This window comes from Convolutriloba macropyga, chromosome 9 (genome assembly GCF_964194025.1).
Source record: "Convolutriloba macropyga chromosome 9, txConMacr16.3, whole genome shotgun sequence".
NCBI lineage: Eukaryota > Metazoa > Xenacoelomorpha > Acoela > Convolutidae > Convolutriloba > Convolutriloba macropyga.
Genome location: NC_134476.1, coordinates 11,613,501 through 11,627,671, shown reverse-complemented (window position 1 = coordinate 11,627,671; position 14,171 = coordinate 11,613,501). Strand labels below are relative to the sequence as shown.

The 14,171-nt window shown below is 36.4% G+C and overlaps 1 protein-coding gene across 5 annotated transcripts in view; it reads right to left on the bottom strand.

Annotated features, from left to right (window-relative positions):
• Nucleotides 1-14,171, bottom strand: part of LOC142345599 (uncharacterized) — a 306,540-nt gene that overhangs the window by 13,371 nt on the left and 278,998 nt on the right. For all 5 annotated transcript variants that reach the window (XM_075397728.1, XM_075397730.1, XM_075397731.1 and 2 more), the window contains 6 exons: nucleotides 10,028-10,221; nucleotides 8,994-9,281; nucleotides 6,985-7,122; nucleotides 5,219-5,473; nucleotides 2,280-2,525; nucleotides 1,851-1,979 (listed from right to left, as the gene is read on the bottom strand). In XM_075397728.1, coding sequence (XP_075253843.1) covers nucleotides 1,851-1,979; nucleotides 2,280-2,525; nucleotides 5,219-5,473; nucleotides 6,985-7,122; nucleotides 8,994-9,281; nucleotides 10,028-10,221 — 1,250 coding nt within the window. The remainder of the gene's footprint in view (nucleotides 1-1,850; nucleotides 1,980-2,279; nucleotides 2,526-5,218; nucleotides 5,474-6,984; nucleotides 7,123-8,993; nucleotides 9,282-10,027; nucleotides 10,222-14,171) is intronic.

The window sequence follows — 14,171 nt, the reverse complement described above, 5'->3', positions numbered from 1 at the left end:
TTTTAATGAAGTGTTGCTGAAAAATATCTTAAGAATCATTGCTATATCTCTAGAGGCTATCTAGTAACCCAATTTCAAGCCTTAAAAAATTAATTGGTCCAAAGATCGATAGGCCAAAGATCGAATCATTGCTAGATCTCTAGAGGCTATCTAGTAACCCAATTTCAAGCCTTAAAAAATTAATTGGTCCAAAAATTGGTTTTTTTAAAAAGTTGAAAACCATTTAAATGCCCCTAGCAACTATTTTTATTAAAAAATCCAAATTTCAAAAACTAGAATATCGTTTTTTTAAAAAGTTGAAAACCATTTAAATGCCCCCTAGCAACTATTTAATGACAGACTATCAAAACTTCAATGAGGTTATCTGGCTACTTAGGCAAGAAAAACTGAATAAAAGACAAATGTTTTGAAAAAACTAAAGAAAAATGCAAATTTTATCAAAAAATTTTTAAAATTTGAAAAATTAATTTGTTGAAAACAAATCCCTTGAAACTAACAACCATGCAGTGACGTTATTCAGACCGTAGAATAGGTTTCTTGCCACTTGAGAGAGGACAAATATCAAAAACTGACATAAACTTAGAAAACCTTTAAAAAATTGCAGTTTTTAATTTAAAAAAAGCTTAAAATCGAGAAATTAAAATGTTGAAACCAATCCATTGTTAAAACTTTTGAAAAATTTTCACCTAAATCGATCAAACAAAAAAACTAAAAAAAATCACAAAAAGCATGAAAAATTGCACCATTTTGAGCCCAAAAACTTTTAAAAATGACCTTTTAACCTTAAATTGAGGCCATCCCAGCAACTGCACCACTCTAAGCACTGGAAGGACTACCAATGTCAACTTTGGGCCTCTAATGAAACTTAATGCCTGCTGGGTTTTACCTGTTTATCCCGTTTTGAAAGATCAAAGTCATTGAAAAATGTGTGAACACATTTGAAAAAAACACAGCGCCCCAATATAATTCAAATTTTTTGAATAGTAAAAACCACGAGGTCCCCAATAATAGCCACTATCACTTCGCGACTAATAATAAAACATAACAGACTAAACGTCGGATGAATTGATCTCGAACGACTAGTGGGAGCTCTAATTAATTGCAGCCTGCTTCAGTCAGGGGGGGGGGGGAGTCTAAATGGGACTCAGAAATTCAATAGTGGGCTTCAAATAAACACATTAGAGGTTAACATAAACCACTATTAAGATTTAAAGTGAAAAATAGCACCAGTTTTGGCGCATTTTTCATCTGCTTGAAATTTAGATTGAAAGAGAATTTTAGATCACGCGAAACGCAAAATGTCAAGGGCGTAAAAGTCACTCGAAAAGTCAAAACCGTCAATCGATAATTTTGCGTAAAAAAGACACACACGTTTAAAATAATTGCTCTGAACTTCGTTCAAGAGCAATTAAACAGATTCAAAATATCAAACTTTTACAATAATTGCTTTAGATTTTGTTCGAGTGCAATCCAAAATGAACGCAAGCTTTGGTTTTTTTTCTACAAAAAATAGCTGTGTATTAGAAGATTGAGAGAGAACAACCTAATGTAAATTGTGCATAAGATAAGCTTGACATAGCTTGACAAGAAGTTGTACTTGTTCAGTGTGTGCGTGGCTAGAGAGATGAAGCCATGAGGAACCAGAAAGAACGTGATTACGGGTGATAAGAGATGCCCAAGTTCGAGAGATTAAGACCAGTTGGTGTAATGCTTAGCGCACTAGACTTGTGAGAGATGCTGGTTCGAATCGAGTACTGGCCATTTTTACAGTAGTTGCACCTGTTTAGACTCTATAACAACTTATTATAATAGAAGAGTTTAAATAAAACCTAGTATGTAAAAATACTGACATCCCAATTCGTCTCCGAGGTCAAAGCAGTCGTTGTTGAGATCACATGTTTTACTGTTAGGGATGCAAGTTGTGTCATCTGGGCACAGGAAGTTGTCGCCCACGCAGGGGGAAGCCAAATTCGGTCCACCTAAATATAATGATACAGAGAATATTACTAGGATTTCTAATTACGCGTCGACCAAAAGGGCGCGCAGAATTGTGTATTTATTTCTAATTTGTTATAAGTTGTGAAAACTTTAACTTAATTATCATAATACTTTGCCCACACAACAATAAGCTATGATCAGCTTTTACGTCGCGAATGATCAGACCTAAAACAGACTTTGATTCAAAATAAGACTATAGAGACAGACTCTATTGGGCTGAGGTTTGATGGGCGGAAAAGGTCTGAAAATACAGGTGTTAATTCTGAAGACATAAGACTTACACCCTTGTTCGTCAATGTATGGATACTGGGAGCCACAATCGTTCGCCTTGTCGCAAGCGAGAGAATCTGGGATACATTTTGTCCCCCCGCAGAATATCTGGCTACTAGTGCAAGGGGTGCAACCCTTTTCATCTTCGTACATCCCACAGTCGTTGATAGTGTCACATGTTTGGCTTAGTAAAATACAAGTGGCTGTAGTAGGACAGTAGAAGTAGAGGTGGGGGGTGGTTGTGCACGTAGAGTTACCTGTCATCAGAAAAAAACGCAAATCATCACGTAAACAACTGAAGTAACATTATTGACAGATGAACACTGAGCTAGTTTTTCTCTTCATTCGTTTCATTCTGTCAGTGTCGATTTCATTTTCATTTTGGTTCTCAAGGTAACTTGTTGACTACAGAATTTGGTTTAATTTACACTTTCAAAACAACAAACATTATTTCTTACTCACTGAAAACTCATTTACTTATGATTTTTCGCTTTTCAAGTAGCAAAAATCAACTAATATATGGAGGTGTTTATGATTGATGTCGGGCTGAGTTGAGTTGAAGTCGGCCATTAACAACCGATACCATACCAAAACCACAGTACCCAAACATAAACCGACAAATGTCGGAAGAATTGCTCTTGAACGACAGGCGAGGCAATTTAATTCATGGTATTTAGTATAGATCAATTTTTCTTTATAGGTGCAAAAAACCTCGATCCCACCGGGTTTCGCACCACTAACCTCCCGATCCATGGTCACTCGCACTAACCTCTGCGCTACAAGTCACTTGCTTTGCCTATGCTGCAACCGACTTTATATTAGCACAAAGCTTTACTTCGGAGCACTAGAGATCACTCAAAGATGATGAACGAAAGCGTGAAAAGTCACTTGAGAAGTCAAAGAATGTTCTAGAAGAAAAGCGCAAAATTGTCAAGCGAAAAATTTGCATAAAAAAGACACACAGGTTTACAATAATTGCTATGAACTGCGTTCAAGAGGAATTAATAATGAACACAAGATCACAGCTGCTCATAGATTATTTTGTTTATTGAAATATTAAAGTCGATTTGAAGTAGGCTTTAAAGCAAAATAGTGTATGTTTTTGAAAATTTTCAATGATTTATTAGTTAACAGCAACAGAAAAAAATAGAACTGAGCATCAAACATGTCCTGAGAAAATCATGTCTTGAATTAACAATTCTGTCTCATTTTTGCGGATTCATCGTACATCCAAATTGACCAAAATAATTTTTCTCGTTTCGTTTTCATGTTTCACTTCGAACATCAAAAACCACAGTGGCTAAGGTGCAAAGTTAAAAAACTGAATTTTTATTTCAAAAAACGTGCTCTAAAAAGGATTCACTGATTCACTGCTTACTCTAGTTGTAGTTGGGACAATGGTACAAGGACGGCGATAACTAACATTGTAGTGGTCGGTTTCAAAAATATGAACATTGTGAAAGTTAAAATTTTAGTGCGCGGGGTTTGATTGAAGTTACACAGTCGAGCTTCCTACTCATTGGCCAGGAAATTCTTGCAATGGTCTGACCAAAATTCTTTTCCCATTTGGGAAGAACATAAGTCTTTTCAGGGCTGGAGGAATGGCATCTTAAAATGGTCTTACATAAGTCCTGACAAAAGTTGGTTATGTTTAGGCGATCAAGACAAAAAAAATAGCCAAGACTCGAATTATCTCCCATTAGCTCGAACTACTACAACAAAAAATCGACAGAACGCGCTAAAGTTTCGACCCTGTGGGACTATGCGAAGTTTTGCTACTGAGAATTGAAAAAGCGACGATTCAAAACTGTGGAACTATGATCAGACAGTGCGTTCTAGACGAAAAATGGCTATAATCAGATGCTCAGACAAGAAGTTGTCATGATTCGAGATTGTGCGCTTATGTGCGAATTAGTACTCAATATATTAGAAATAAGGCAATTTAAGACAACGATGATCTGACGGAACATACATTGGACAAATTGACGACTATGATTTGACAATCCAGACGGTGCAACTACGCTACCATGACCGGACAAGATTTTAATACATGCTGAAACTCTTCTGTCCTATTATATTTCATTCTTTTCGTCCTCCGAACATTATGGTTTCATTTTTCAAAACAGTGTTCTCATGATTCAAGTTAGCGCAATTTTATTTGACGTATTGAGTCTATGATTCGGTTATGTGATCTCATGATTCGACATAGCGCGCTTATGATTCGAAATAGCGCAACAAAAACATGGTCCAGACCATTTATTTAACGTCTGGAAGGATACACCCCCAGACAATATTTTTCTAATCATATTTCGACTACCTCACCCCGGTTTGAGACAGTTTTGATTCTAAGGAAATGAGTTGGTGGCTTTGTATAACTCAAAAATGCAGTTGAATTTATCTGTTTATTCATCTAGTTGTAGGGAGGGTTTAAGATTTTTGTCTTCACAACGGGAGTGCTATATTTCTTGCAAAATCGTTTGAAGAATTGTCTATCATTCTTGTCACTTTTTGTAAAACATGTACAACATTTTTTCATCCATTTGTTTTTATAAAACACATAGTTTATGATTACACGTTTAAAAAACACATGGTCAACATATAATTTTTTCATCCACGTGTCTTTAAAACATTACTTTATAATTACACGTTTAAAAAACACATGGTCAACATATAATTTTTTCATCCACGTGTCTTTAAAACATTACTTTATAATTACACGTTTAAAAAACACATGGTCAACATATAATTTTTTCATCCACGTGTCTTTAAAACATTACTTTATAATTACACGTTTAAAAAACACATGGTCAACATATAATTTTTTCATCCACGTGTCTTTAAAACATTACTTTATAATTACACGTTTAAAAAACACATGGTCAACATATAATTTTTTCATCCACGTGTCTTTAAAACATTACTTTATAATTATTGTAGATAGATGACTAACAGTTTCCTTCGTCAGAATAGTCGCCACAGTCATTGACTCCATCACACAGTTGGCTTGTCTCTACACACTTAGATGTGGTTCTGCACTTGAACTGGGAGGCAAGGCACATGTCATTAGTTCCACAGCCGATCTCATCAACATACTTGTCAACATTGCCACAGTTGTTGTACCCATCACAGATCACAGTGGAATCCATCAGACACGTTCCACCTCCACTTCCACCACAGTCGAATCCGTCCACACATGAAGCATAGCCTAGGAAATTAAAAAAACATAACAGGAGAAGTCCTGACGTTCAATTCAAAGAATTTTCATTTACTAAACAAAAAACTAGACCTGGAATGAACTATGAATGGATTGGGAAAACCATTTAGAAAAAAATCGAATCCAAAAAATCGAAAAAACAGCAAAAAACCAAAGTGAAATTTCCGCGTGTGAACAAAAAAACCACTAGCGAGAAAGCGAATATTTGTTCAAACACCGTTTTCTCAATCTACTTCAAAATAAGAGCGAAAAAAATCACGCCGCAAAACCACTCGCTTTTTCGCTCCACTTTCTGTTTCGGCGTGACCAAAATCACCACTCCAATTTGACTTCAAAAATCATGAAAATGTGTGAACAGATCTTTAAAAAAAAACATAGCCGGAGAAATTCCGGAAACGACTCGAAGGAGAAAATTGCCCATACTTATGACTAAACAGCTACAACAGCTATTGCGAACCCTGAACCTCCACAAATGCCATAAAAATTTTGAAGAAGAATAGAAACGGCATTCAAAAACCAAAAACAACTTGAAAAAAAACTAGAAAAAGTTAATGACTTTTTTAATAGTACAAGGAAACATAAAGCCGAATAAAGTTCCTTTCCAATTAGAGCAATGCAAAGATCGCAAAACAATGGACAAGTCATAATAGGCTAAGAAACTTGTCTAAGATTAAAAAAAGAAAACTGCAAAAAATAAGAAAAATTATTTAAAATTTCTCAATTTTTCTGTAAATTTTCCTAAGAAAAAAATGTTTTATACCACGAAAACTTGCGCCAATTGGCATCTGAAAATTCGTTAACAAGCATCTATTCAAATCCCACTTAAAGCATTAAAACAAAAACACAAGCGAAAAAATCATTAAATTTCGTCTAAAAATCAGCAAAACTAATCAAAAACCTCCGAATTAGCATTAAACTCAAATTAACTACTTGAAACCTTCAATTCCTATCAAAACAAGCCTAAAACTAAACAATATCATAATCAAACCTCATAACCATCAAAAGTAGCAAAAAAAAACTGCTTTTAAAAGCCGCACGTGAACAAAAAATTTCGCTCGCTTAGTGAAAATTTTTTTCACAAATCAATTTCTCGCTCACTCAAAAACAGCGGTATGAACAAAAACGACTGACTGTTCGCTCCGCTCTTCAGTTTTGTTCAGCACCAAAATCACTCCAAATTTTTTCTCGCGTTTCATTTCCCGCTTCAAAAATCACTCCAATAAAATTGATTTAAAAAAGGACTTCTCCAATACTACTCTTCGAGTCGTAAAAAGACAGCGCCTCAATACAATTCAAATTCTTTGAATCGTAAAAAACACTTGTATTATGACTGCTCATTATCTTAATAGTTCTTATCAAACTATGATTGACAGTTTAAGAATGCTAATACTTCATAATTGATAATGTTACACCTTTATGATGGTCTATATAGGTTGTAATGGTTGGTCCCATCTCTTATTAACCTATGCAGTTACTATCAGAACTTTATTATCAAAACTTACAGTTGAATTCGTCTTGCCAGTCGCCACAGTCGTTGACATCGTCGCACAGCTTAGAGGTTGTTAAACATCCAGTGCCACTGTCGGAGGCCGCTCGGATGGCCCCTTTGCACATGATCGCATTCGCAGCACAGCCATCGCCTGAAATCATCACACAGAAGACAGTCCAAAATGAACAAGATCTTAGCCAATAATATATCCAGCAGATTTCCAAAGATAGATACATTTGATTTTCTGCTGTATGTTGATTGAAAAAGCTCACACAATTATTTTGTCTTTACAGCAGCTTCGGTGATTTTTACATTAGAAGACCCATTAGGAGACACTAAGAGACCTGCTCGGCGACTTAATGCTTCCGGACTTTACTTGTTCATACCGTTTCGAGTACATGAAGTCAAATGGTTAGCCGAAAAAAAAACTGTCAGTCAAAAAGTCGGTAGCACAAAAATTGCATTAAAAAGACCAAAGAGACTAATATAGCTGCTACATATTTTGTTTGTGATCAATTAATAAACAAAATAAAGCGAGTTTTCATCGGATGCGCGTGAAAAAAAATGGACGAAAAATGCTCAAGAAAGAATGAAACAAAAAAGAAAAATCATGACAAGCAGTTTAACTTAAAAAAATTAAAGATTAGCCGCGTAAAGTCAAAGCCTGAAATTCCAACAAGGTCAATGGCGCACTGTTCAGTTCGAACAAGATAAAGTCCGGTAATATAATTCTGTAATTTCCCCTGTTTATCAGTAATGCGCAAGTGAACGGCTCCAAAATGCGGAATTATCACCTCTTGTTTTTCTGTAGAACGAAGTTTTACATCATCTAATTTTATCTTAAAAAATCTTAAATCTTAACTAGTTATAACTAATCTAGATATAACGAGATTCAATTTGCCATGTTGCATTGAAAAGATTTCATTTCACGAATAATATATCCAAACTTTGGAACACTTTTCACATATTTAAAATGGAGGAAAATGCGAAGTTTTTTATCAGAATGTGTTTTAAATGTTATCGAGAAAAATTTGTTATGACTAACCGTCGTTCAGATGACCAAAAAACCATAAAATTAAACTTAAAAAGGCCAAAGAGAAAGATATGAAAAATTGCTCTCAAACGATTGACGAGCGGACGTCTATTTTCGTTTCAGTTAGTTTAAGATTTTGGAGGTAGTCTCATCTAGGTTGGAGAAGGTAAAATATGGGTGCGGAGGAGTTCAAAATTACAAAAATTCTCCTTTTGACCATGATTTTAAGCCTTCTCAGCAATTTTCTTCAACCATACACTTAAAGACTAGTAAAAGAAGTGAACTGTAGAGTGACTTAACGCCCTCGCGGTTTATCACTTTATACTATTTCATTTTCAAAGACGAAAAGTTAAATCGGTCAGACGAAAGAAATCATCCAGCGAAAAATCGCATAAACATAACCGAATAACCCCGGGCGAATTTCTCTTAGAGGATTGACAAGCAGTTGGTGTTTTCAGTAGCTAACTGCGCGGCTTAGGAAGGCTAGTTTGAGCTCAATTGAGGGGAGGGGGCCAAGGTAATTATGAGGGAGAGGAGGGTGTGGTGAGCGAGGGTAGGGGTGAATGTTCGGAGTTACGGGTGGAGTGGGGTGATGGGGGTGCAGTGCGGGGGTGGGGGGTCAGGCGGGGAGTTAAACAGGGAGGGGTCAAACTCTAAGAACCACTCTTCATATAATGATTTTATTTCTCGTAAACTGCTTCGGTGAATCGGATACTTAGCTTCTTAGAGACTAGGGAGCCGGAAGGCTCTAAGAAAACTTAACTCTACCCTGTTATTATCCCTTTTTTGAGGACGAAAGGTCGATACGGTTAAACTATAAATCGGCCACGCAAAAAATTGCATTAAAAGAGGCAACATGACTTATAAAATTGCTACAAACGTCGTCTGCGAGCAATTAAAACACTATAACCATATAATTACTAAGAGATCCATAACCAATACCAAAAAGGGTAATGAAAATAGCTTTGATCAGACGCAATCAAACTCACATCCAAATTCGTCTTTGAACTTGAAGCTGGGGTGACAATGGTTGAGGCCATCACAAATGGTTGCGTTCAACACGCATCGTGAGTTGGCATCTGTAGCTGTGGCAGTCGAGGAGCAGAAGAAATCCGAGACTGCACCCGAGTTATCCGAACACTGCCTACCACAGTTCTGTTCGTCTTCAAATCGGCCGCAGTCGTTTTTGCCGTCACAGACGCTGCCAGATGAGCCGGCGGTGTGGCAACCTGTCGGGTCATTCGGGCACTCAAATTGGTTTCGGGTACAACTGCTGCCTTGAAAAGTAACATCGCGTTTCTTAATAATTAGTGTAAATTTTCCCGGATAAAAAAAAGTTCGGGTCTTTCCCATTATAGACACCCCATGAAATTATAGCCCCCATTATGTTATGTGCTATCGACCACGACATGGTATATTTACCATGATTGGGGGGGGGGGCTATAGGTTATCTGACCACAAAGCTGGGGGGGGGGGCTATAATGTGAAAGACCCAAAAGTTCATTGCCATATATTAACGCTGTTTGTTGTATGCATTAATATTGTGTTGTGTAGGTAAATTGTGCACTAGGGCTGCATCAAAATTTCAGGTAAATTTAGCTAAAATTGATCAGGTACCGTGCAGGTAGCGTGCAGGAACGCCGAAACACGTGCGCCTTTTTAGTTAGTTTTACCTGCACATTTTTCAGTGAGCATGCAATTAAAGTCAATATTTACCTACCTCCTCGACTTATTAAATTTTTTCATAAAAGCGCCCGAGTCATCTTATATGAAAATCTGAAACAATGCTACAGCGGGTGAATATAATTTACACCTCTAAGCAAATAATTGTTCCACATGTTAGCAAACAATTTTTTGCGATGTAGTGGCACAGGTTCCACTACTAGCGAGCGCATAACGGGGTTATAACTGAGTAAGGCTCGAAATGTCTGTCTTGGAAATAATGATGGTATTAGTCAAGGTCATAGAGTTGATAGCAGAATTGATATCAAAAGTAGCCCACTACACGAGAAAATAATCTTACATCCCATTTCGTCCTCGTAATAACCACAGTCGTTGGCTCCGTCACAAATCTTGTTAGCACCCACGCACTGGGTGATGTCCTCGGCACACGCGTACTCGTTCACATTGCATCCCGAACAGCCCATCTCGTCTTCGTAACCCAGTCGAGTCGTGCTTCCTGCGTCCGTCCAGGAAGATCCGAGACAATCGTTTAGTCTGGAAAAATATGATTTTTTTGCTTTGTTTCAAATCACATACCAGTCGAAATCATTACCCGGAGTTCAGAATTGCCCCCCCCTCTTACCCGGAGTTAAGAACTGGGAAAAATTGCCCCCCCCCCCCCCCCTCTTTGTACCTAGTAGACAATCGCCTCTGTCTTTGCTATACTTTAACACAGTATTACTTGGCCTACAATTTATGTAGCCTAATATCAGTTTAACCGAAATAGAAGACCGTTGTTTACGGCCATGACTCTCATGTGCTGTGGGATGTAATTCTGCAATAACGGCGAAGCCGCGACACGCGCCCACCGACCCACGAGTTGTATTTTTTTTGGTTACATATAATTCGGCCATAAACATATAAAACAGCCCTGAAATTGCGTAATTTTTTCTACTGCGTTCGACATACAATATGCACGCGTGGACGTTTAATATTCGTCTCTGACTAGTTAATAAATCACTCAATTAAACTCCGCTGAAGAATAAGGGGTGGGGGTGTTTGTTGAAAATATCTCCAACTATAATAAATCAGTACTAAACCATAGCAAAAATAAGTATGTAATTATTGTGAGTTATATTATGACAATGACCCAATATACTCTGATGAGACTTTTTCAGACTAATTATAGCAATGCTGGCAAAAAATACGAAAATTCACAGCCAGCTGTCTTAAAAACTTGATCATCCCGTGCAAAAATTAGCCCCCTGATTATCTCGAAACTGATGCAAGAGTAGCGGGGTAACTGTCTATGGGGGGTAAAACGATGTAAAAAAAGATCAGGGGCGAAATGGAGGGGGGGGGGGGTGCGGGTGGAGTAGTGGGGGGAATTTTAGATTTTAACCCCCAAAAATTACACCCCGAAAAGATGCAAGACTAGGGCGTAATTTTAGGGGCGTAAAACAAAGTAAGATTAGTGTGGTAATGGGGGGTAATGAGGGCGAATTTTTAAATTTTACCCCCCAAAAAAGTTGTAAAATTAGGGGGTAAAATAAAGGAGGTAAAACGATATAAGATAAGGGGGTAATGGGGAGCAAGGTGAGAATTTTCAGATTTAAGATAGGGGAGTATTGGGGATGTAAGATAAGGCGGTTATGGGGAGTAAGGAGGAATTTTTAGACTTTACCCCCAAATATATAACATAGCTGGCAGATTGCCAGAAAATAGCCGCAATAGATTCGTAGATCGGCAGTCTAAAAACAGTCTAAAACAGTAAAAAAGACAGACCAAAAAAAAACCCATCTTTTCATTGAAGGCTGATCTGTTATATTTTGATTTAAAAAAATCTGTATAAGTTATTGCTGCCTCTATTAGCTGATCTCAAATAACCTACATTTAGAGTGACACACACCCATTTGACCTTATCTCTTTGAATTAAAGTAAATAAAAGTCAATTTCAAAGTGAGGAAGTCATTTTTGAGAGTGAGGTAAGTCAAGTGTGACCAAAAATTTAATCACGCACATGAACAAAAAAACTCGCTCCACTAAGAGCGAAAAATGACGTCACACATGCAGTTCAGTTGAAATTGCATGAACGAATGAACAAAAAGTGGCTGTGACGTCATATGGTCGTAACAAAAATCATGACGACGAAATAAAAAAACATAGCAGAACAAGTCCTTAAATACAATTCAAAGAATTGAATCAAAAACTCAGACGTACTCTAACTGATCAGCAGAACACAAACAAAATCATCTCAAAAATTTGAGAAAATAAAAGAATCAAAACTAAAAATATACTCATTGCTAAAACTCGAAGCTTTTAAACCTAAGGCAAAATTTTTTCCCTTTAAAAACACCTATTTCAAAAACATGTCCAAATTCAATTTTTTTTTCTGAAATCGGTCCAGTATTATATCTGCAAGACCTGAAAAATTTTCATTGGCCCTTGAAGATCGATTGACTCGAAAGTGACCAAAAAATTTAAGAAAAAAAATCAATTGCAAATAATCAGAAAATGTTGCTAAAAATCGTGATATAAATATCTTCAGATTCCTTTCTGTGTCTGTAGAGGCTACCCAGTAACCCAATTCCAAGCTTTAAAAAACTCATTGGCTCATAGATCGATAGGGAATAACTTTTAGAAAAAATTTCAAACTTCAAAAAAAAAAATTCGTTCTATTAAAATGTTGAAAGCCATTCAATTGTCCCTAGCAACTATTTAATAACATACTGACAAACACTGGATGAGGTTACCTGTCTACTGAGACAAGAAAAAATAAATATAATACACAAATGTTTCGAAAAAACCCGACAAAATTGCAAATTTTATCAAAAAAACATCCAAAAGTTGAAAGGTTAAATTGTTGAAAACAAATCCATTGAAACTAAAAACCATGCAGTAACTTTTTATCAGAACGTGGAATAAGTTTTCTCGCACTTGAGAATGGACGAATATGAAATGCTCGCTAAATAATGGTCAAGTCATAACAAGCTTGAAATGCTTGCTAAATAATGGTCAAGTCATAACAAGCTTAAAAAATTGTCTACGATTGAAAAAAAACGAAAAAAGCAAAAAATTAAAAAAGTGGTTAAAAAATTCTCTATTTTTCTGTCATTTTTCTTCAAAAAAAATGTTTTATACCAACAAAATTGTAATTAATTTGTATCCCTGATATTCCTTGAGTAACGAGCTTCTATGCAAATTGCACTTAAAGCAGTAAAACAAAACAAAAGGCCAAAATACATTAAATTTCGTCGAAAAATCAGCAAAACTGATCAAAAACCTCCAAATTTGCATAAAACTCAAGTTAACTACTTGAAACCTTCAATTCCTATCAAAACAGCCCAAATCCAATACAATATCATAATCAAACCTCATAAACAAGATAAATTGCAAAAAAACTGCTTTTAAAAGCCGCACGTGAACAAAAAAATTTCGCTCGCTCAGAGAAAATTTTTTCACACATCAATTTCTCGCTCTCTCAAAAACAGCGGTATGAACAAAAACCACTCTATTTTCGCTCCGCTCTTCACTTTTGTTCAGCGCCAAAATCACTCCAAATTTTTTCACGCGTTTCATTTCCCGCTTAAAAATTCACTCCAATAAAATTGATTAAAAAAAAAAAGGACTTCTCCAATACTCCTCTTCGAGTCGTAAAAACAGCGCACCAATACAATTCAAATTCTTTGAATTGTAAAAAACCAAGAGAAGGCCAATAATAGCCCCAGCTATCGCTGTGCGGCTATTAATAAGATCAGGAGGTAACTTTAGAGGGGTAAGAGTGAGGGTCGTTTAATCTACGACCTACTCTTGCGTCGTTTTCCCCCTTATTACCCTCTACTCGTGCATCGTTTTACCCACATTACTCCTACCCTTGCATCATTTTATCTCCAAAATTACCCCTCCCCCCACCAAAAAATACCCCCTTACCCCCGACTCTTGCATAGAATTAACCACATTGCACTCAAAATCATGCAAGATTTTGAGAGGAATCGGCTAACAATTGCCCCGACTGCCTCGTAATCAGATATCTGTTTTGGCGTAAAAAATCGACACAGGATAACAGAAAAAAATGTGAGATGACCTTTTCGGTACAACTTTTTCCAACATCACTTTTTTTGTAGATAAAAACGGAACAAAAATTGACAAGGAAAAAAAATTTATGCGTTATTTCAAAAAACAGCAAGAAACCAAAACAGCGCATACAAATACAGCAGTTGCCCATTGGAGCGTGAAGCTCGTTTGGCACAGAACCTGAGTTGAAGCAACAAAATCTTCAAAAATTGTAGTTACATCGAACCAAATACTGTGTTGAATATGTCTAATTTATTTAGTTCATTATGACAAAAAATAATAATCAGATAAATAAATCCTTTTACCCCAAAAGTCTATAAGTATTTACCTAAGTCTCTGTTCAATTTGCTTAAAAATTTGCTTAAAGATCAAAATGCATAAATTGAAAACATGTTGGGGAAAGTCATCAAGTGAAAAAAGCCATACATAGA